General features: G+C 43.6%; 1 protein-coding gene across 5 annotated transcripts in view; it reads right to left on the reverse strand.

The window, feature by feature from the left end:
• Positions 1-24,112, reverse strand: part of MYO1B (myosin IB) — a 162,522-nt gene that overhangs the window by 13,082 nt on the left and 125,328 nt on the right. For 3 of the 5 annotated variants that reach the window (XM_079976602.1, XM_079976601.1, XM_079976600.1), the window contains 12 exons: positions 22,000-22,200; positions 20,768-20,994; positions 18,087-18,287; positions 16,113-16,206; positions 14,470-14,619; positions 13,582-13,650; positions 11,861-11,947; positions 11,467-11,553; positions 8,877-8,963; positions 3,807-3,881; positions 2,955-3,089; positions 1,290-1,396 (listed from right to left, as the gene is read on the reverse strand). In XM_079976602.1, the coding sequence (XP_079832728.1) occupies positions 1,290-1,396; positions 2,955-3,089; positions 3,807-3,881; positions 8,877-8,963; positions 11,467-11,553; positions 11,861-11,947; positions 13,582-13,650; positions 14,470-14,619; positions 16,113-16,206; positions 18,087-18,287; positions 20,768-20,994; positions 22,000-22,200 (1,520 nt within the window). The remainder of the gene's footprint in view (positions 1-1,289; positions 1,397-2,954; positions 3,090-3,806; positions 3,882-8,876; positions 8,964-11,466; positions 11,554-11,860; positions 11,948-13,581; positions 13,651-14,469; positions 14,620-16,112; positions 16,207-18,086; positions 18,288-20,767; positions 20,995-21,999; positions 22,201-24,112) is intronic. The other 2 variants (XM_079976603.1, XM_079976604.1) reach the window with 2 other exon arrangements.

The raw sequence follows: 24,112 nt of genomic DNA on the forward strand, positions 1-24,112 counted from the left end.
CTTACAACACTTATTAAGATTCCCAAACAATTTTTTGTCATCATTTTGCATTAGATTCCACACCCCACCCCCACCCCGTTTCCAAAGGGAGAAGGAATGCAGACAGTGTTACAACCCCTGAAGCAATATGAACTGTGTGTACCCCTGTCTGGAACAAGGAGTGCTGCCTGAGATTCATCCAAACATATGATGACCGGCTCCTACCTGTCTAAGAAACTGATAAGATAAAGAACTTAACTTTGGCTGCTTTTTTTTAATACCGAAGTGAAAAAAGACCTGAGTGGTATCCGAACACACGTCTTAAGTTAATTATGGGCTGTGTTCAAAATAGTCCTTCCTTACGTCTTTCCTGCATCACCCACTAATTAATTTTCACCGGATGACCCCCAAGATCTGGATTACGAGAGGAGAAACCTCAAATTCCTTCAAACCACATGTAACTTTATAAACCACTATTGTGTTGCCCCTTTTTCGCCGTAAACTAAACTAGAAGCTTCAATGTATATGGCTGTGGTCTTTCTTCACAGAGGTCTTGCTCGTTTTTCTGTGCCTTTTTCCAAAGCACCACTGAATTGACATTTTATTTTCAGTCCTTTCCCTAATAATCCCTAGCATGAAACTTGAATTTTCCAGTCATCACGCAGGGACCTACATTTCCACAATCAGTCCCTGCTCTCCACAGAGGTTTCCTAGAATGCAAAGTTTTAATTTAAAAAATAAATAAATAAATAAATCCCTTCAGAATATTAGTGCGAGTTGCTGACTGATACCAGGCAGGCCTCACGAAGATGTAAACACATACAACACAACACACCCCTGGGAAGTGTGTAATTTTAAAATGACGAGGCATCTCCTAGAAAGCTTCTTCATTCCTAGGTTTCAATAATCCCCTCTCTTGCACTTTGGCATGGGAGAAATGGGGAAGGGCATAAAGTTGTTGGTTTTTTTTAAAAAAAAAAGTTATGATTTTATGTAACATCCATTTGAAACCTACATAGTACCTAAATTCGATAGCCTTGTACGCGGCGTGTTCAGTGTGCTTAACCAACTTAGATTCAATTTTCCAGATGTAAAGCCATTGGAAGAAATATTTTATTAAGCCAATAATCCATGTAATATAAGCTCTCTGGGCAAGTCCATGGAGATAAGCAAAGTTGTGAAAGCCTACAACGGGCAGCATCTGCTAGTAGAGATAAGTAGGATTTCATAGCAAATTTCCCCTCAATGCTTATGAAATAAGGTCATTTCAATCTTGCAGCCTCAGCATAGGCCTCCGAACGGCTGATTACCTGGCTGGGTATAAAGCTTTCTTGTCCTTGAAAAGTTCGCTAGCTTCCAGTTTTTCTTCATAAACCAGTTTCTTCTGGTCTGTGAACTGGTCCCGGTACTTTTTACACTAAAAAAACAGCATTACAGATGAATCACAAAGCTTTTCTTTGAAAGTGGCTTCGGAAGAGCAGCTGCCATGGCTTGCTATTCCCTTTGTGCATAAGAAGCTAATTTTAATGCATTTCTGGATTGAATCAGCCACATCCCACAGGCAATTATATAAACGCAGCAATCAGCTCCACAAGAAGTACCTCATTTTCTACCTGTTTCCCTGTGAACACGCATTAATCATAAGACAACCTAGGCAGGGCATCAAAATGTAAAAAAATAAATAAAAAATTCTACTTGGCTACCATTTGCTTATCTGGGACGGGGGTGGAGCTGTGGTCTAAACCACAGAGCCTAGGGCTTGCCGATCAGAAGGTTGGCGGTTCAAATCCCCGCGACAGGGTGAGCTCTCGTTGTTCGGTCCCTGCTCCTGCCGACCTAGCAATTCGAAAGCACATGCAAGTAGATAAATAGGTACCGCTCCGGCGGGAAGGAAAACGGCCTTTCTGTGCGCTGCTCTGGTTCGCCAGAAGCGGCTTATTCATGCTGGCCACATGACCCGGAAGCTGTCTGCGGACAAACACTGGCTCCCTCGTCCAGTAAAGCGAGATGAGCGCCGCAACCCCAGAGTCATTCACGACTTGACTTGACTGTCTGGGGTCCCTTTACCTATACCTTTACCTTTTGCTTCTTAAATAACTCCTCTGACTAAATCTCGCAGGATGAACAGATATGCTCACAGCGATCGTTACACATGTTCCCTCTGCCTCATAAAACTAATTAGTAACATACAGGCCAGAATACGAGGCTTAAGGAAATTCTAATGGCTGGGGAAAGTGTAGATTAATGGGGAAATATGGAAATCACCCAGAGGGCTGTTTCAAGAACTGTTGCTTACACTTCTCATTTTGATTCAGCCATCCTCAGCAACTTAACTAAACTGTGGAAGGAAGGAAGGAAGGAAGGAAGGAAGGAAGGAAGGAAGGAGAGAGAGAGAGAGAGAGAGAGAGAGAGAGAGAGAGAGAGAACAGAGACCCCCGACCAGTTTATCTGGGAAGTTCCAAATAACATGTGTACAGTTCGCAGTTGGACTTTGCTAGAGTTCAGTAAGGCAGTCACACTTTTAAGCTTTCTGTAAATAGAATTTAACAGCTACCTTCTCTCACAAGATTGATGACTATACAGGCGCTACTAAGGAAGATTAAAGGCACTACCTTTTCATGGGGAGAAAATGTTAGCTCCCCACTAACAAATGAAACCCAAGAGCAATTTCAGTCTCTTTGGATTGATGCCATTTGAAACTATTGACAGCCTCTGAAATATATATTTTTGCTGAGACACTTCTAATGAAAAATAAGGAGCACTGCATGTTTTGTCCCCCTGGTCCTTTATTAATGGCTTTTATCGTATTTTATTTCTTCAGATGTTCCAATGCTTCATTTTATGTTTCATACAATAAAACAAAACACTATATTATACATTAAATTGCTTTGAGTGCCTGAGAGCAGAAGGTAGAACAGACTATAAATAAAAATACAAACAAACAAATACAATTAACTCTTGTATCATATGGTTACCCTCCACAAGTGGAATATCCTCTTCAGTTCCTTGTGAGTTGAATCCAAGAAGAGATAAGACCTCGCTGGCCAGTTTTTATCGATTGGCGATAAAGAAGGCATCTTATTCTTCATTTCCAAGAAATACTTTTGCATCTATGGTAAGAAGAATTAAGCAACCTGTGTTTTTTTGTTTGCTTTTAAATGATCAAAAAAATTTTATTCAAGCAGGCTTTCCCTATTCACATTCCCTATTCACAAGATCTGTCAAACCAACATCCAGCTTCATTTACACAAAAAGATATTACACTGCTGGCAACAACTGAGTGTAAAACCATTGTACTTTTTACTAAGCCAATGAGCTGGTTCTGATGTGATACTAACCCAGGTGTAGGGAACCTTTGGAACCTCCTGATGTTGTGGAACTACACCTCCCACTCATCCCAGCCAGCATGACCAATGGTCAAGGGGAATGGGAATTGTAGCTCAGCAATTATCTGGAGGAACAAAGGTTCTCAACACTGGCACCAAACCACAGTTTAACATTGCAAGACTAAGCCACAGCAAGCCATGGGCTTATGTACTCCTGCTCTTTCTGTGGCACTGCTGTGAGGAGCTGAGCAACTTTTTGTTTTTGGTTAAATGCAGTCTACTTTGCCATCTGCAGCACAGATAATTAAAAAAACAAAACAGATTAATAGAGAAAGCAGTGTTGTTCTCTATGTACTATGTATTCCTCCAATCAGCCCATCTTATGTATGTTGAGAAATAAAACAACTTCAAATGATTGGGTTTGCTATTCTTTTCTGATGACTGAATGCAGGTGAATGATGACTGGCTGCAGTAATTGTATAAGGGGAAAGGGAAACGTACAATTTTCTGAAGTATAAATTCGTAGATCTTCCTTCCAGCGTTGGCCCGGAAGAATTTCCTGTACTCTCTACGGACCTGAAAAATTAAAAACTCAAGAGTAAACATTCAGCTTTTGTTTTTGTTTTCTTCTCATAAGCATAAGTAGTACACTAAATTCCAAGGAGACAATTTTTAGTGTTGTTCTGCAGAGGCAAGACCACAATCTAGACCCCCCCCCATACAAAAAGTTAAGGTAAACACAGGCAAAATAAAAATCCCCATTAACTACTTAAGAGGCTTTAGCATTTCTGGATGTGTTTATTATTATCAGGAAACCTGACTTTGGGTGGTACCAGTTCAGCTTACAGGTAAGGACTCACATGATTGAATGTTCCTCTCTATACCAAGTAGGGAAACTTTTAGAATCAAATTGCCACATTCCAACATTTGTAAGAACTCAATCATTTAGTGTGGCTGCATCTAACACTAAACTCCCTGCCTGGGACTCCCTGCCTCTTGAGATCAAGCAAACACTTTCAATGTACACTTTTTGGCACCTGCTAAAAACATTCCTGGTTAGACAAGCCTATGCAGATGCTTAGAAAGTTGAGGCAACTTGAATCTGTTTAAGTATTTTAATGTTGGTTTGTTTGAAAGTGGGGTGGCCAATTTTTATCTTTTGTCGACAGCTTTGAGGTTTGGTTTACAATCAAGCGGTATATACATTTTATGAAATAAGTAAGTAATAAATAGACAAGCAACTTTTTGGGGTTCACATACAAGTGTGTGTGGGGGGGTGAGGTCAGAGGAAAAACATGGCCGAGGCTACAGCAGTGGTTCTCAACCTTTTTTTGGCCATGTCCCACCTACACATCTCTAAAATCCTGATTCCCCCGCCCCCGCCATTGACACATAATTCTTATTATTCAAAAAGCGAACTCCTATTCACGTGGAGGAAGCCTAAAAGGCCATTCACTGTCAATAACTCATTCTCAAATTGCCTCCTTTAAGAATCAAACTAGCGCCCCTGTGGGGGGGGGGTGCCCCACGCTGGGAACCATGGGGCTGGGGGCATTAAGGGTGGGTCGCAATAGGTGCAACTCCCACCTTTGACCAAGGAATTATATTGCAGCCCCAGAAAAAGCAGAGGTTTCTATACTCTGTCTCTCACCCTGGCTAGCAAAGACACATTGTTTTGCCACGCAGCTCCAACCCACACTAGAAATTATAGCACCAGGGACCCTCCTGAACCAAAGTAAGAAACTTTTCCATGCAGTTAGGGGCTATTTGTAAAATGGCAATGCTTAATAATAATAATAATAATAATAATAATTTATTATTTATACCCCGCCCATCTGGCTGGGCCTCCCCAGCCACTCTGGGCGGCTTCCATAGAAACCAAAAATACAGTAAAATATCACACGTTAAAAACTTCCCTGAACAGGGCTGCCTTAAGATGTCTTCTGAATGTCAGGTAGTTGTTTATCGCTTTGACATCTGCTGGAAGGGCGTTCCACAGGGCGGGCGCCACTACCGAGAAGGCCCTCTGCCTGGTGCCCTGTAGCTTTGCTTCTCGCAATGAGGGAACCGCCAGAAGGCCCTTGGCGCTGGACCTCAGCGTCCGGGCAGAATGATGGGGGTGGAGACGCTCCTTCAGGTATACTGGACCGAGGCCGTTTAGGGCTTTAAAGGTCAGCACCAACACTTTGAATTGTGCTCGGAAACGTACTGGGAGCCAATGTAGGTCTTTCAAGACCGGTGTTATATGGTCTCGGCGGCCGCCCCCAGTCACCAGTCTAGCTGCCGCATTTTGGATTAGTTGTAGTTTCCGAGTCACCTTCAAAGGTAGCCCCACGTAGAGTGCATTGCAGTAGTCCAAGCGGGAGATAACCAGAGCATGCACCACTCTGGCGAGACAGTCCGCAGGCAGATAGGGTCTTAGCCTACGTACCAGATGGAGCTGGTAAACAGCTGCCCTGGACACAGATTTGACCTGTGCCTCCATGGACAGCTGTGAGTCCAGAATGACTCCCAGGCTGCGCACCTGGTCCTTCAGGGGCACAGTTACCCCATTCAGGACCAGGGAATCCTCCACACCTGCCCGCCTCCTGTCCCCAAAAACAGTACTTCTGTCTTGTCAGGATTCAACCTCAATCTGTTAGCCGCTATCCATCCTCCAACCGCCTCCACAGTCATTTTGCAAGGGGGGAGGGTGGGGGAAAAACCAGAACTAGGCTGCCCCCCTGTGACTGCTCATTGGCCAAGGCTCTGTAACCTCCTGAGAGCTCCCTTGGGTCATAGGCAGGAAGTGACAGCTAGTTCCTATTATCTTTGTGCATACTAATGTTTGGTAGAGAAGCATTCAGTCAGGGGTGTCTGAAGTGGTACGACCCAAACACAGATTGAGATGAAGTCCTCATTATCCCTACCTGACATTATCAGGTTCTTAATAAAATGGAGAACACCCCCACACACACACACACACATACATACACACACACACACACACCGTATCATATGTGTTTGATTTCTAGATATTCAGAAAGGGCAGCTCTTAGGAAACAGCTGAACTGTAGCATCTATAAGATTCATTTAGTTTTTCAAAATCATGTAAACAGGAGAAAGAGAGAGCAGAACCACATCAAGCGTGGCTTGCTCTGATCTTTGTCTGTTTAACAAACGGCCAGCGGCGAAGGAAGAGGGGTGTGGGGGGGGCGGACCACCCCAGGTGTCTTCGCTGAGGGGGGTGTAGCATTTGGCGCACCGCCAGCGACTCCTAAGCCTACCCCAAACCATCGGGGGAAGAGGGGAGCTGTGCTGCTTTGCAGGCGGCCTTCCCCCCTTCCCCCTTTGTTTTGACCGCCGGGAGTGGTTTGGGAGTCGCGGGCGGGTGGTGCGCCGAATGTCCGCCTTGAATGGCTCGCTCTACCGCTGTGGGTGCGCTGCTCTGTGCACCCGAGCAGTATCCCATGCCTGGGAGGGCACCCTCTGCGCCCCACGCCCCTCAGGAACACACCCACCTGGGGCAGCGCGGGCACATGCTCCGACGCTGCAAAAAGCAGCAAGAATATACAGCGTCTTCATATACGGTATTTTTCGCTCTATAGGACGCACCGTTCCATAGGATGCACCGGACCATAGGAGGGGGAGAACGGGGGGGGGGGGAAATTCTCCCCCTCTCTGCTCAGCGCCCCTTCAGCGAAGCGGCAGGAGAAAAGGAGCCCCTTCCATTTCTCCTCCCGCTTCGCTGAAGGGGCGCTGAGGAGAGAGGGAAAACTGTGCAGCGCCTCTCCAGCGAAGCGAAGCCTGGAGAGCAAGAGGGATCGGTGCGCACCGACCCCTCTCGCTCTCCAGGCTTCAGGCGGCTATCCGCAAGCCTTCAGAGCACAGCGGGAACTCCTGCTGCGCTCCGAAGGCTTGCAGATAGCTGCCTGAAGCCTCCAGAGCACAGCAGGAGTTCCCGCTGCACTCCGGGGGCTTCAGGCAGCTTCAGCGAAAGCAACGCGAAGCCTCCGGAGGGCGGGCGGAGCTCTCCCTCTGTGCTTCAGAGACTTCACGTTTCTATCGCTGAAGCCAAGGAGCCTGCATTCACTCCATAGGACGCACACACATTTCCCCTTCATTTTTGGAGGGGGGAAAGTGTGTCCTATAGAGCAAAAAATACAGTATTTACCGTATTTTTTGCACCATAACACTCACTTTTTTCCTCCTAGAAAGTAAGGGGAAATGTCTGTGCGTGTTATGGAGTGAATGCCTGCGGGTGGCGGGGGGATCTGCTGCAGTCGTGAGCAGAGGATCCATGGTTCCCCTTCCTTCCCTCCTCTGTGGTTACAAAGCATGGATCCACATGGATCCTCAGTATTTTTGCACTGGGCTACTCCAAACTCACTGTCAGATCACATGTCTGTGGCCACAGCATGAACCACAAAAATCATATATCCACTATTTCATTTAGAATATTTTTTTCTTGTTTTCCTCCTCTAAAAACTACATGCGTGTTATGGTCTGGTGCGTGTTATAGAGCGAAAAATACGGTAACTTGTAACACAAATATAAAGGATCAATGGCAATCCCCTTCTTGATTTGAATGGAATGGTGTTGCACCTTTAAGAAATTTGCCCTTGTTTCAGTTGCTTACAAGTCGTGGTCAGCGATGAAAGAACCTGGCTCGTCCGCACGTCGGTATGACGCAGCCGAATCAATGAACCAGGGAGCTGCAAAGTGCCTGCAAACTTTGCTCGGGGTCCCTCTATGCATAAACGGCTCCCACTATACCAGGTGTGGGGGAACCCTTCAGGTGTTGCTGACTTCGAGCTCCCATCATCCCTGGCAAACATGGCCAGTGACTGGGGATGGTGGGAGCTGTAGTTCAGCAACATCGGGAGGGTTCCCCCACACCTGCACTAAGCCATAATTTGGCTTAGTGTGACACGCAAATCAGGACTGTGTGACTGCTACGATTCCTGCATGACTGTTGCAGGAGGAGTTTTGCTGCAGCCGCAGAAATTGCAGCGGTCACATATCTAGCCTCCTCTCTAGCCCCCATCCCCTGGAAGCATCCGCTCACATAAATAGTCCCTCCATGTGCGTGTAATCCATTTGCCGGCAGGGATCCATCCTCATCAGAAGGAAAATTAAGCATACTTAACGTTTAGTAATTCTGGACAATCATGTACCAACGAAAGCAGAGAGCTATCGTCACACAACAGCAAAAGGTGGTTCAGAAAAGAATTGTCTGCCATTACTTGAATTGTCGCCAATGCCAGCTGGTGTCAATAGCTGCAATGACACCCCATTAGTTAAAACTATTTATTATCCCTTTGATAAATCGCACTGCTGGTAAGATTAACAATGTTTTTGAAACAGCTGCATAGATTTGAAAACGCACACACATAAAAGTTGTCTGGCATAATCTGCAACGCCATTTTGCTTGCTTGCTTCTAAGAGTCTAATCTATGGGAAAGAATAATTTCCTTAAAGATCATGCTTGCTAGAGCAATCTCACAGCACCAGAGGTTGATTATGCGTTAGTAGAGAGCACGCTTTTTATTGAGTTCATTATTGACATAAGGGAGTCGTTTAAGAGAGTACCTTTAGTCCAAGCCAGTAAGCCCAAATGACTGCAACAGCATGCTTACGCCTAGCCTCTTCCTTCAAGCGTTTCAACTCCCTTCGAGCCTAAAAGGTTTAGACAGTGAATCACAGAGACGGCCTGATGCAGGTAAGCACAATGACCAGGAACAGAATTCTCCCACTGATAGAACAAGCCAATACAGGAAGATGGAAGAAGAGTATGCAACTTTTAGAACCCCAGCATGAAAGGGTGAAGAGAGGGTGAAAGTGGAAGCAGACCCCTCAGCGCTGCTTCACCAAGGCAGGTAAGAGAAGTAAGAGTAGCAGAAGTTCCCTGGGTTCTGGCACTCTCATATGGCATGTGAGGTCTGGCAAATGCTGCATAGCTCTCAATTTAAAACAGAAAACTTTCTGCACAGTTGCAGCCCAAAGGGTTGTTATTCCAGGTAAAACATTAGGACACGTCCCGTTAAAACACTAAGGTCTGAACATGAAGTACTTAAGGAACCCAGTTTAGGCCAGCCTTACACAATTTTGGGTGTCAATGCGCTTTCTTCCAAAATCTTGTAAAAGAGCTTCTTCTTTGATGTCACACAGAGACATACATGCACATCACATCACATCAACATGACTTCAGTATGTGTAGAACACAGGGAATGGGTAACACAAAAAGGGAATGTTAAAGATCTATACGTTCTGTATGGCCATGAGATTCTGTTATTGCTTTTGGGTATTTTAGGGTTAGTAGAGGACAGGCATCTTCAGAGTTCAAATGGTTGTTTGAGTATAGCATTACGCTAACAGCAGCCGTAGTTATGCACCTGCAGCATTGAGACATAGTTCATCCCACAGAATGTTTGTCTTGCAAATTTTGCAGTCCGTAACAAAAGCATGCTCTGCTACTTAAGTCTGTATTCAAATAGAAGTTCACACAAGCGCATTTAAGTTCTTAGTAAATGGCATACAAATGTTGGAGGGAATTGCAGTGTCATTAGGGTTCGGGCAATGATCAATTTACTCTCAAAGATATTTTTGTTTATGGTCAGCAATTGATGATTGTTTCATGAATGGGTTCAGTTTATGAACCCCTCATGCCTAAAGTGTTTTGGGGAAGATGTTGTGTGTATGTGTTTTGTTTTGTTTGAATTACATGGTGGTGGTGGCGCCCTGTGCAATTTGATCACCAAATCAAATAAACATTTGAAATTCTACAGATCAAGTGGCTGGTCATACCGAGCACCTATTATTACTATTACTATTATTATTATTATTATTATTATTATTATTATTATTATTATTAAAAAATACTTTTCCTCAAACAAATCAGTCAAAGCTATCTTGCAGGAGAATTTCCAGTTGTTTCCTAAAGTAAATTTCCACTCCAAAGGGGCCAGCAACCACATGACGTGATTCAATGCTAGTTTACTTTGACAGTATCCCAGCTATCACAAACAGAAGAGCTTGGTTTTCCAAATTAAACCTATAACCCTCAAGCTACTTTTTATGGTATATCACTACTAAAGCCCAAACAGTTGAATCATTTCACCTAAGTGGAGCATTTTGCCATACAAAAAACAAAAAAAACAAAAAACAGCTGCAGCAAATAGTGATGTTCCAGGTGGCATTTACTTCCCTAAGGTACAGCCACATTTGGTAAGGCTCTTCAGTATAGTTAGTTGTTTCAAAAGAACGTTCTCTAGGGAGGAGCTTTCATTACATAACATACATTTTCTTCTTTTCTCTGTATCAATATTGTGCAATCAGTTGCTCACTGTAAACCAGGGGTGCCCAAACTTTTTTTAAAGATTTGATGAAGTGAACATGCGTGACGACCAACCAAAGTTGTTGATCTTTTTTTACAATTCTACCCCTGAGTTGTTGAGCAGGATATATACTGCCACCAGATTTAATATTTAGTTGACCAGATTTAAGTTTTAGTTGATTAGGGCCCCAAAACGGACTTCGGACATGCCTGCTGTAAACTTTTGGTATGACTATTCGTCTTGGGATTTTCCTGTGTCATTTAGTGTTTTGTTGGAAACCACCCAGATGTGTGGGGTATAAATAATAAATTATTATTATTATTATTATTATTATTATTATTATTATTATACTAAAAAAATTGAGAAATTTAGACCATAGAATTCTTTTGGGATTAAAATAAACAACAACACTTTCTCACAAATTGTGAAATATTAGGACATGGGTTAGAGCCTATGTGCACTGCTGTGCATTTAATTAATGGAACATTTTTCCGCCTCAGCTCTTAGCGTGGGAACCTATAAAATTACTACTGCATGTGCATGCTAATAAAAGGGCCTTTGCTTCGAGACATGCAAGTTTAGTTAAATACATTTAAGAGCCCCTTTTTCAGTCTAGATGCTTTATGGCTTGTTAACAAGCAATTAGTGCTACACAGCTGGGCATGCTTGGACTTTTTTTAGTTTATGGAACTTTTTTCAGGTTAAGTGGGGCAAAGATGTAAAGGAAAGGCTATCAGCGGTGGCATGCTCCTGTTTAGTAAGCCAGCACAAATGATTAATTCTTGCTTTAAAAAAAAAAGTGAGTGGGATAAGGGAAGGGGGCACATGACGCTTGCATGTAGTACCTTTAATCCAAGCCAGTAAGCCCAAATAACAGCAATAGCAAGCTTATTCCTAGCCTCCTCCTTCAGCCGCCTCAGCTCCCTTCGCGCCTGCGGTGCATTTGAAAATGAAATGTGGGAAATTTTGATAGAGACAAAGGAAAGAAAAGAAGAGAGTTTGCTTCAGTTTTCCCAATGGACAGAAAGCAAGCCATTTCACACAGAATAAATGAAAAGTGTGTGCCTGGATTTTTAGATCGAAAAGCACAGTTTGGAGTGGGGTGAGGGAAGTGGAGAAAACTCAAGTGAAGTGAAGTAAGCAGCTGAAAACATTTCTGCCACTCTTTCCATCGAAAGGCAACCTTTGCACCACGTAGCTGGCTTGGAAACAAACAGAAGCCGGCTTGTGTTTTCTTACCTGAGCTCCGTGCCAATAAGCGGCAATAGTTGTAACAGCTTCCTGACAGCGTTTCTGATGCTTGAGTTCGCGAAGCAGCTTTCGAGCCTGTGAAACAGCAATAGCCCGTGCCAAAGAAGAGTTAGCGCTTAAAATACAGCTGTGCAAAAGATAACAGAGTGATCTGATGCCCACCTGCCCACTTCAAATTCCCAGATCTGGCAAACATTTCATAATTATTCCATCCCAGTATGTTTCCAAGCACAATTCAAAGTGTTGGTGCTGACCTTTAAAGCCCTAAATGGCCTCGGTCCAGTATACCTGAAGGAGCGTCTCCACCCCCATTGTTCAGCCCGGACACTGAGGTTCAGCTCCGAGGGCCTCTTGGCAGTTCACACACTGTGAGAAGTGAGGTTACAGGGAACCAGACAGACGGCCTTCTCAGTACAGTGGTACCTCGGGTTACATACGCTTCAGGTTACAGACTCCGCTAACCCAGAAATATTACCTCAGGTTAAGAACTTTGCTTCAGGATGAGAACAGAAATCATGCTCCGGTGGTGCGGCAGCAGGAGGAGGCCCCATTAGCTAAAGTGGTGCTTCAGGTTAAGAACAGTTTGAGGTTAAGAACGGACCTCCAGAACGAATTAAGTACTTAACCTGAGGTACTACTGTTGTGGCGCCCACCCTGTGGAACGCCCTCCCATCAGATGTCAAGGAAATAAACAACTATCTGACTTTTAGAAGACATCTGAAGGCAGCCAGACATCTGAAGGAAACCTAGCCAGATGGGTGGGGTATAAATATATTATTATTATTATTATTATTATTATTATTATGGCTTTCTGGTGTAATCTAGTACTGCCCAGTGTCTTTCACAACGAAGGCCTCAGGACACAAAATCAGGCAGCATTGCAAAACTCCTAGGGCAGCGGGAAACAGCACTGGTCTTCCAATCAGTTATTGATACATGAGTAGGAGTGGCACCTAAACCAGATTTCCAGGGCCCACCTAATTCTACTGGTGGCTTGGGATTTTAAGACACAACTACTCAAGTTTTCAAAATAAATCAGCAAACGCACGTAAAACAGATTCTAGAGAAAGCTTAAGTTAAACAAAATGAAATCCGGGGGGGGGGGGGGGGAGAGAATAGCATATCATTTTAAGAATAATCCAAACAGCATTCTGGTAAACCACATTTTGCTTGACTGGGTTTTTATTTCTGATTCTTTCAGCACATTCTAAGCAGTCCTACTTGTTTTTAAATAACATTATGGTTGGACCTACATCTCGCATGTCCAGCTTGCCTTTCTGAACCCCAGTCGCTGCTTCTACACCGCAAAGCAGTAAATCCATTAGTCATACCTCAGGTTGAAGTTGCTTCTGGTTAAGCATTGTGACCCGCACATGCACGGACATGGGTTGCATTCGCTTCAGGATGCGAACGGGGCTCCGGAACGGATCCCGTTCGCATCCAGAGGTATCATTGTAATTACATCCTTTTTAAAAACAACAACAAGATGTTCCAACGGCAGGGTGTGATTCGCAGGTAAGAATAAGTGAACAAACGAGGGTTTTTCACTTTTATTCCCCTGCACTGCCTCTGCGCCAACCTAGGAGTCCAAATACACGTCTGGGAATGAAACACAGGTACAAGTACCCCTTTTCTCTACCATGGAGAAGCAGCCGTTGGCCGTGGAAGACGTAGTTACAACCCAAGGGGCTGAATTGACTTTTTCTCACCTTCCATCCTCTGATATAAGACTGCACCACGATGGCAGAACTCTTGATCTGCTGGTACTTCTTTTGTTGCTGCATTGAAAATTTAAACAAGAATGAGTTTTACATAACTGAAATATACTCAGCTTGTCACACACACACTTTGTACTGGTTCTATTAGGGATGCATGCTATGTAGGGACTGCCTCGGTGAGTGATACAACCTGTTTGCTAGAAGCACACTGCACTTCTAAGAGCAACACACTGAACGGTGAATAGACATTGTCAATAATTGGCCACTAACCAGCACCTGAAACCGTGGTTTGAAGCAGGTTTGCAAACCATGGCTGTATTGGCAATGGTTAAGTGTTTACGTCAGCAATGAGCAAAACCTGGTTAAAGACAGTTTCTGATCAACTCAGCCTCTCGGTTCACAAGGCGTCTCCTTATACATGTCACCTGGAGGCATATTTTAGCCAAGCAAAGGGGGAAAAACATGGTCTCACTGGGCATTTGGAACCTGAATCAGGATTAAGGCAGCAAACTATACTACGTCTGCTTTGGGTCCAAGAGCTCTACTGCTGTTTCTATGGCTTTTCAAGCTGAATTAAAAGTGCACGTTGAGACCAACCAAGGATACTCTAAGACGCATCCCTCAACTAATTGCTTTAAGATTACAAAGCTGTGGCAAGACTTACCAACATCCAAACCTGAGCATCTTCCAAGAATACTCACTACAAAAGCAGGGCACAGTTCTGAGTTTACAGCCATTTTTTAAAAATTTCACTGGGTACTTTAGTTTAACCACAGATGTCACAATTTTTATTTTTATTTTTTGCTAAGTATTGCTAACTGCACTGAACTCTTGAGAAGGGAGAGGATTAAAAAAGCCCCACATATAATATTTTCTTACTGCGTATCTCCTGTACCAAGCAGCAATCACAATCTGACTCCTTTTCATGAGAAGAAAACGTGTGCGACACTTCCAGCCCCTGTAGATCTTCTGGATCAGGGTAGCCAAATCCTCAAGGCGCTGTTTTCTTAGATCTTCTAATTTGAAGAGCTAGGGGGGGGGGTTGGGGCAGGAAGGAGAAACGTGAAGTGTTATGTACTGAAGTTCTCACCCTGGGCCAGCAGGGGGATACTGTAGATAGCTATGCAAATGAAGGATCGAAAGTGACGTTCAGTGATTGGATAGTTTTAGAAAGTTGCTACAGTAACGTTGTACTGGAGCTCTATATAGGCAGGATGACTGAGCCCTTCAGCTCAGTTCTGTTCTGGCCTCTGAATAAACAAGAGCTGTTTGAAGAATCGCTGTGTCGTCTGATATGTTCACCCACAACTTAACAAGAAGGAAGAGTAAAATGTTTGACACCTAAGTTATTTTAGATTTTGCACACGCGCGCAGCAGAATGAGGTGGCAGCGAGGTATCAGAGACCAGAGGTGGTACAACGGGCTGGACCATTTGACAATGTGGGTGGAGAGATTATGTTTTAAATGCCCCCTATGTTTAAAAACAAAAATCCTCATGAGGAAAACTAATTCTGCAGGGAGCAAGCTTGATCCTCTCACTGGTGTATTGGCTTTTTGCCAGCAAGGAGTTTTACATGAGAATGCATTCAGAAAGGGCATTCTCCAGCAGCAATTCAAACTAGGAACAATCCATTCCTATACAGTGGTACCTCTAGATATGAACGGGATCCGTTCCAGAGCCCCGTTCGCATCTAGAGGTAAACGTAGCTAGCGATGGCACGTCTGCGCACACACGTGTTGCTTTTCGCCGCTTCTGCGCATGACGTCATTTTAAGCGTCTGCGCATGTGCAAACGGCAACTCGAACGCACTCAACTCGAAGCATATTTAACCCGAGGTATGACTGTACTTTAAAAAAAAATTAATACTAATATTTTATTGAAAGAATTTCAATTATAAAGAAATAAAGTGATAAAGAGGGGGAAAGTTAGGTTTAAAAAAGAGCAGAGTTGTGTATAAGAAATATGTATATACAAAAATGCAATGTAATATTCTCCCATAGATTCTTATATAAATTGATACAGTGTTATTATCCTAATACATATGTAGATTTTAACAGCCTACTACATTCCAAGTGTTGTCACATTTATCCAAACAAAATCTACGTCTGTAAGCAGTCGGTTCATAAACTGCAAGTGTTGTCATCTTGTCCTTCCTATTCTGTCATTTACCCGGGACTAAGAGTTGTTGTGATGTCAAAATACAGCTAGGGAGCGAAGGTGGAATGCAACAAACAAGCTGCTTTTTTTGCCTGCAACTGAGGCCCACACAAAACCAACTTTTTGAGGAATGTGTGATACAATTGTTAGATGGCATGTCACAGTGACAAGTAAAAAAATATGCTGGATTAAATTTATTTCCCTCTTCTTTCCAAAACCTAAGCTTTAGCCCTCCATCACCTAACAACCTGAATTTGGCCTTAAAACTCTTGATATCTTGTAAAGAAAGAGGAGGAGCAGGAAGAAAGAGACAAATGTACTTGAGCTGCCTTTGCCGTAATGGAAGAAAAATTGGTTCACATACTGTTCTTGGGTTGCGGATGAATATTTTTGATCTTCCCAAGGAATATTCTTCTTCAGGGACTTCCAGCTCACTGAACAATACCTCTACACCAGCTCTACAACAGAAAACAAATGGAAGTGATTTACAGTGGTGCCTCGCAAGACGAAATTAATTCGTTCCGCGAGTTGCTTCGTCTTGCGATTTTTTCGTCTTGCGGAGTGCGGATTCCCCGGGTATTAACAGCTTTAAGAAAAAGGAAGCAAACTCGCAAGACGTTTTCGTCTTGCGAAGCAAGCCCATAGGGAAATTCGTCTTGCGAAGCACCTCGAAAAACGGAAAACCCTTTCGTCAAACGCCGAAAACCTGGAAGTGTTCTAGTTTTCAAACATTTTTCGAAGCTGAACATCTGATGCGGTTGTCTGCTATTGTCTCCTGGGCGCCTGCACCAATCAGAAGCCGCACACAGGTTTTCAAACATTTCAGAAGTCGAACAGACCTCTGGAACAGATTAAGTTTGGTGCTTTTGGTTTTGCTATTTATTTTGCATTTTTGTTTTTGAGGCTTTTTGGGTTAATTTGTTTTTGTGACTGTGTGGAACCCAGTTCAGCTACTGATTGATTGTCTGCCTGCGGGAATAGATAGAAGCAGGTAAGAAAAAAATTTAATTTTAATTTTTATCATCTACAATACTGTCTTATTTTATAGTACAGTACATTGATTATTGCTTTCATTTTATGGATCAATGGTCTTGATAGTAAAATTCATGTTAAATTGCTGTTTTAGGGGTTGTTTTTAAAAGCCTGGAACGGATTAATACGTTTTGCATTACTTTCTTTAGGAAAGCAAGCCTTGGTTTTGGAACGCTTTGGTTTTGGAACGGACTTCTGGAACCGATTAAGTTTGAGAACCAAGGTACCTCTTTGTGAATTTGTAGCGGAAATGTCCTAAACCCCACCTCCCAAACTTATGTACAAATCAAACTTAAGCTCTCCAAACAGATTTCACAGTTCTTTGCAGTTTAAATGTAACAAAATATGTATTTAATTTGTAGAACGTGCAGATTGAAGCAAAATGGAGTGGAATAGAGGGGAAAACATGTGAAAGAGACACAAACCAGAAATTGAAAGGTTAATCCATGTCTAATTTTAATTAGGGTTGCCACAAGACAAAATAAATCTGCAATTTAAAATAGGGAAGTTATGCAGATAAAAAGGTGAGAGGAGCTTTGATAGAAACAATACAGTAGTTCTTCAATCAATCCTTGTATGCCTTTTACTGAATATGATTTCCTTGGGATCGCATCTCCACAGGATAGTTTTGTAACTGGCCCAGCGCCGTACAGATGATGTGCAAGATAATCTCAAGAATCAGGTACAGAGGCCACAATTTTGCATATCTTCAACTCATATGAAGAACCTTTGTAGCAACATGCAAAATTATGGCACCATGTTTTGTTCCCCGAGAGCATTTTGAAATCGAGGAAGGGCAAAGAGCAGGGAAGTTAATAGGGTGTGGCTTAAGAGGTTGGGTTTTTTGCTGGAAAGAGCATGCAATCCCATAGGCATGTTAAGCAATTGGCGCTGGGCCAAATAAAGACCCCCCAAAAAGGTAAAGGACCCCTGAAAGTTAAGTTCAGTCGCAAACAACTCTGGGGTTGCGGCGCTCATCTCGCTTTACTGCCCAAGGGAGCTGGCGTTTGTCCACAGACAGCTTTTCCAGGTCATGTGGCCAGCATGACTAAGCCGCTTCTGGCGAAATCAGAGCAGCGCACCGAAACGCTGTTTACCTTCCCACCAGAGTGGTACCTATTTATCTACTTGCACTCTGACGTGCTTTTGAACTGCTAGGTTGGCAGGAGCAGGGACAGAGCAATGGGAGCTCACCCCGTCATGGGGATTCGAACCGCCGACCTTCTGATTGGCAAGCCCAAGGCTCAGTGGTTTACACCACAGTGCCACACCAATACACCTGCACTAATTAGTTAACGACTCTTACCTGGCAGGACCTCTCCAGTGTGGCCATGTCTGTTTACAAAGCATTTTATATCTTTCTAGACAAGGCTCGTAAGGTTGCCTGAACGCGTATCCTGCCCTTCTGACACGAACGTTTTCCAGCAGACCCAAATACCGGACCTGATGACAAACTAGAGCCTCGTTGAAGATATGTGCTGCTTTTTTGTCATTGGGCTTAATGCATCTGCATGAAAAAGAACATTCATTAAGATATTGCACAATAATTTCTGCTACACAAGCACAACTATTTCTTTTCCACTCGGTTGGTTTAACATGCAATTGACTGCAATCATTTGCCCGTCTCAGACAGAAACAACAATAAATGACTAAAACGGGTAACATAATCTTCTCTCCCATTATGGATTAAATATAGAAGGCAATCACGCTTATCATATTCATCAGACAATGGATCTTAAGACATTATAAACATTAACTTATGGTAATTCCAGAGACACTTGGCTCATTATTTTTCCAAACTGCTGCATATCGAATTGCAAGTGTCCCTATTTACTAATTAATTTTGTATCCTTTCCTTCCTGCCAAAGAAGCCCTAGGGCTCAGAGCCTTGTACTGTCGCAGTCTTACTAGAATGCAAAATAGAACTACTTAATTCTACGCCCCGAAAAGGCATCCTGTTTTGCTTGTCACTTGATGACATGGATTTGATGTGTAAGCTCTGTAACATTCACTGCACCAGAGATATAAAATAAGGAGTCCTTTTGCTCTTCCACAATTGTGCTACCACTAGTCTATTGATTAGGTTATAAATGTAATCTTGTCTATAAGGAAAAGTGATTTTTAACCTTCCTGGTTTGTAATTCTGTTCAAGCTTACAACCGCCTCCCTCAGAGTCTAATGGTGAAAATAGCATTGATTTTGGTGTTTTAACAATTGTTTGCCCCACAGTAGTGTTGATCTCCTTGAGTACTTCATCCCAAAGTCTTGCTAGATATGAGCACTTCCACCACAGATGAATGCATGTACCCCACTGACCCATAATCCTTCCAGCAGTCTGGGGCCATCGTAGCCAGCATGTGTATGAATCTCATTGTGCTTTAATATGATTTGTGGGTTTTTATGTATTCTCTCTGACATACGGGGAACCAGTCCCAGCACCTTCATTTTCCAGAAGCTATCCCGTTGATTAGGTAGAATTTCCACCCCTCTAACTCCCACTCAAATCACCCTACGGCTTTCCACCTTTGCTCTTCTGCTGCTGCAGAATATATATCTGAAATCAGGTCCCTCCGTTCATCCGCTGAACCCAAAACCAATGCCACAAACTGTGAGAGAGACTTTTAGTACCTTGCTCCCAAATCTCCCTGTTGGAAATAAAGTAACAGCTTGGATGGACATTAAGCCAGTTGAGTTCAGTCATGGTTAATCAATCTCTCAACTACTTCATCTGTAAATGGATAGGTGTTATACAGAAGGCCTTAGGCTGGTACAGTCTCTCTCCTTTTCAGTCCCTGAAACTGTGTCTCTCTGTCTGCACTGTAGAAAGGTGAATGATTTAATATATCAGTACCAGGGGCACCTATTTGGGATTAATTTGGATTGCCATGCTTTCTAGACTGCAAAAAAATGTGAACACATTATGAAGCTTTGCAATTGTATGGGAGTTTATTGGAAGGGAAAGGTTGTGCCTGCAGAGCGACTGTCTCTGATCCTGACCATCCCATGCCCAACAAGGCCTTGCCTTTATCACCCAGTATAAAATAAATTAAGTGACATTACTGACAAGCTTTGTTTTTTTATATATAAAAAAGTTAATGTGGAATTCCTCATGCCATATGGATTGTCCTTCTGCATAGTAAATCACAATGCAGCCTGGCCCTTTCATTCTCAGAAAATAAATTTATTAATGGAAGCTTGCCATTTTCAAAGAACCTTTCCCAGAATTAAAAATGAGAAACACCTGAAACATAAATAACAGCTTGGGGAGGTTTGACATTTTTATTGCTATTCTGCCTAAAGGGGACAACTTTCAGCTTATCCAGCTTTTTGTTTCTTTCCTAATTCTTCTGAGCACTGAGCATAAGTTTAAGGCACAAAGTTTACTTAGATCTTTTGGAATCTGAACTCCCAGATCTCAAGAGTGATTTAACGTAAGGCGGGATCCCCATAGCACACTTGGCCTTGCAATTTGGGAGCCATGTTTACACTACAGGCTTCTCATAACGAACTTTTAACCTTGCAACCACCCCATACCATGCCAACTCCTTAATTATATCTGGTAAGACCTCTATCGGGTCTTACAACATTATCACAATGTCATCAGCAAATGAACTTAGATGTTCTCTGCCTTCTATGGTGTACCTTGTAACCCCATCATTCCCCTGCAATGTAAACGTTGAAGAGCTTGGGAGATAAAACAAATAGGGTAGTCCAGAGACACCCCTGTTTAATACGTGAACAAAGTTCAAAGCAAACCCACCCCCCAGTCATTGGTTTTCACTACTGCCCATTAAGTACTAAATAAGTTTTGTTATAGCACACGTAATTTCACCCCCAGATACAGTAATTTCAAAAAGTTTTAGAAAGACAAAAAGCCCATTCGAGTTGGTCAAATGCTTCATGTGGCTCCAGCATTTTCAGTAGCAATGAGTTACTGTTTTATTATGCTCATTACAAGGCCAGGGAACTGGATTCCTTGAAGGTTACCTGATGTAGTTGGGATTTTTGGTCTGCAAGTTCTTCATCAAGGTTGCCACGGAAGCCTTGAACTGCGAACCTGCTGTTGGGGGCCTCTTTAGGTTAATCTTGGCCGGGTTTCCTTCTGGGAAGAGTGCTTTAATGAGGGAGTGGTTGGCCCTCCACATGGCCTGGGACAGGTCGCGGTAAAGCAGGTCGTTGTTCTTGTCGACAAATCCTTCTACCTGATACATCACCTAACAATGCGAATCAAGAGTGTTTCAATGAACAAGAGATAATCAAACCAAGGGAGGGGGGGAAACAAAAGTCAAGAACAAATGGCTAATGCCTCCAAAATATTAATGCTGCATGCCAGAGGCACTGGGTCCAGCCCAACTTTGAGGGTGCCCAGTGCACACATGTGTTATCACATGGTGACAGGAAGCTACAAGACCTGCCACAGTCGTGGTTAGGCCCGGAGAGGCCCGCCACAATCGCAGGAAGGACTGACAGGGCCTGCCGCAGCAGCGAGTAGACCCGGTGAGGCCCGCCGCAGGCTGCGAAATATTGATGGGGTCAGGCCCCCTCCTTGAAAAATTCGGGGAGGAGGCTGCTCGGCCCCTTGGCCTCCCTAGATGGTTCCCCTGCTGCATGTTAAGTAAACTATATTCACACAGACCACAAATTTCCCTTGCCTTAAGCCCCTTCCTGATCCCAGTTGTGTGCACCATAAACAAAAGAGAGAAGCTACTTTAAACGGTGTTCTGGCTTATCTCTTCATGACTGGGATGGCTGCAGTGGAAACATGAAGGAAGGCTATATCTCTAGTAGTTTCTGCATCTCTTTTTTCGGCTCAATATCTCGCCTTGGGGCATCTATGGCAAGCATGCTTTCAAGTTGTCCAAAGCGGGAATGTTATAAAAGGTAAAGGTAAAGGGACCCCTGACCATTAGGTCCAGTTGTGGCCGACTCTGGGGTTGCGGTGCTCATCTCGCTTTATTGGCCCAGGGAGCCGGCGTACAGCTTCCGGGTCATGTGGCCAACATGGCTAAGCAACTTCTGGCGAACCAGAGCAGCGCACAGAAACACCGTTTACCTTCCCGCCAGAGCGGTACCTATTTATCTACTTGCACTTTGACGTGCTTTCGAACTGCTAGGTTGACAGGAGCAGAGACCAAGCAACGGGAGCTCACTCCATCGTGGGGATTCAAACTGCTGACCTTCTGATCGGCAAGTCCTAGGCTCTGTACACCATGCATTACCTTGCCAGCGTAATGCTGGATTCTGAAGCAACAGTGGGGCAGGGAAGTGTCATTCAAGAAGCGTGAACATTTGCTCATCCTGCTCTCAAAGTGCTGGTGAGTGGCGCAGACCTGGTTCAACTTCTCTAAGAACGTGTCGTCCGTAACAGCTCCTGGCCGCAAGCATTCTTCATCTAGCATGGCTAGAATTCCATTCTGATTCTGTTGTGCAACAATAAGGTTCATTCCGTGTGAGATGGGCATAAATATTCTATGTATCCCTTAAGGTTCACAGTAAATTAATGCCAAACTAAAGCAGATAATTAGCAAGTCAAATTTCGAGTCAGAATGCAGAGTTAAAAGCCTGCGTGTACGTCTGCCATACACAGTCCTTACCATGTTAAAAGGCATTTATTCAGATTAGATTAACTCGGTATGCTGAGCACAGCTAAAACTTCTAACTAGGATTTACCAGGACATGTCCAAATTTTATTTATTTATTTAACAACATTTATATACAGCAGTGTCCAGAAAAAGGCTACATATTTCTCCAACTTTACCAGGGTGTTGTTTTATAATGTTGTAGAGTTAGAAGGGACCCCAAGGGTCATCTAGTCCAACCCCTTGCAATGCAGAAATCTTTCACCCAACATAGGGCTCGAACCTGTTCGTTACTTCCTAGGTACTTCCCCATTTGAATGATCAGGAGCTCACCAAGTTAGTGGCTAAATATCTCTATTTGGTTTTTTGTCGTCAAAATACATTGCAGACGTCTGATCTCCCTGGAGACCTAGAGATGTGACGATAGACTGCTCTGCCTCCTTTCTTTTAGCAAATCTTTTGTGCCACTGGGGAAGTGGTAATAGTGTATTGATTTGTTTTGGATGTTTGGATGTGATGCCAATAAAAGGTCTGATGATGATGATGTACTTCCCCATTCTTCAGGTCTCCAGACACTGAGGCCCAAGAGATGTCACAAAATTCAAGATGGAATTTGCGCCCTTTTGCTTGGAGGAAACCCATAGCTGTCAACTTACAGATTTGAAAATAAGGGACCAGCAGCCTTGAAAATAAGGGACCTGCAGCCTCACCTGTTCCAGGCCCTCCAGTCTTCCTTTCCTCCTGCAGTCTGGTCAAACTCATGCTGGTAGCTTCGAGAACACTGTCCAACCAACTTTGTAACCAGAGGTTCAACTGAATAGAATCTGAATCACATGCACCACAAGGCCTATGCAGCCTCAACTTAAGATGGCTCCCCGGCCTGGCTTTGCACTGCAAAGTTTGCAGCAGCAAGTGCAACAAAATGGCGTCCAGCATTCAAAAACCTCCTCAGCTTGCATTAACTAGCCACACACACGGCATGCAAGCTCCACCCCCCAGTCGTTCTTACACTTCTTATTGGGTGAGCAACACAGCCAAGCAACACAGTTGGAGCCTCCCTCCTCCCTGGCCGGCAGGGAGGGAGGGAGAGGAGCTGCTTCCTTTGAAATTTAAGGGACATCATTTAAGGGACATTTAAGGGACATCTATCAATAAGGGACAGCAGCGGGACATGGTGCTGGAATAAGGGACTGTCCCTTCAAATAAGGGACACTTGACAGCTATGAGGAAACCCCTTCTAATGCCCTATTCCCCAGAGATCAGAGCGGAGTAGAAAGGTGCTTGGCAACTGCATCACTGAGCAGATGAATCTCTTCCTCCTCTTCCTGATGAGATGCGGAATAGGATAGTGTCTCTTAGCTGCAAATTTCTAAGCGTGTATCATTCACTGGTAGCACACCTATTCTTCTATTCTTTTCCATTTTAAAATCCATGCCTTTTATTTCAACTGTTCCTTCTCAACTCCTTGCAATTTGAATTTCCGATACAAAGCTCAGCTATGATCCAAAGCGAGACAGTTGAAGGAAGACGCTGATCTCTCTGTCTCATTTTCTCTGTCTGGTGATGCTGGCTAAAGAACTGCTCCAGATTTCACTGTTGTCAAGGAACTAATGAGACTTAAAAGTGTGGGTAGTCAACAGGAGCTGCTGTCTGCAAGTACATGCTGTATTTGAAACATACACTGAAAGGCGCAAAGTGTTCCATTTAGCATTCAAAAGAGAAATGTTATTTATTGGGAAAGGAAACCTTTTTT

The sequence above is a fragment of the Podarcis cretensis genome (genome assembly GCF_951804945.1).
Source record: "Podarcis cretensis genome assembly, chromosome: 1".
Taxonomy (NCBI): domain Eukaryota; kingdom Metazoa; phylum Chordata; class Lepidosauria; order Squamata; family Lacertidae; genus Podarcis; species Podarcis cretensis.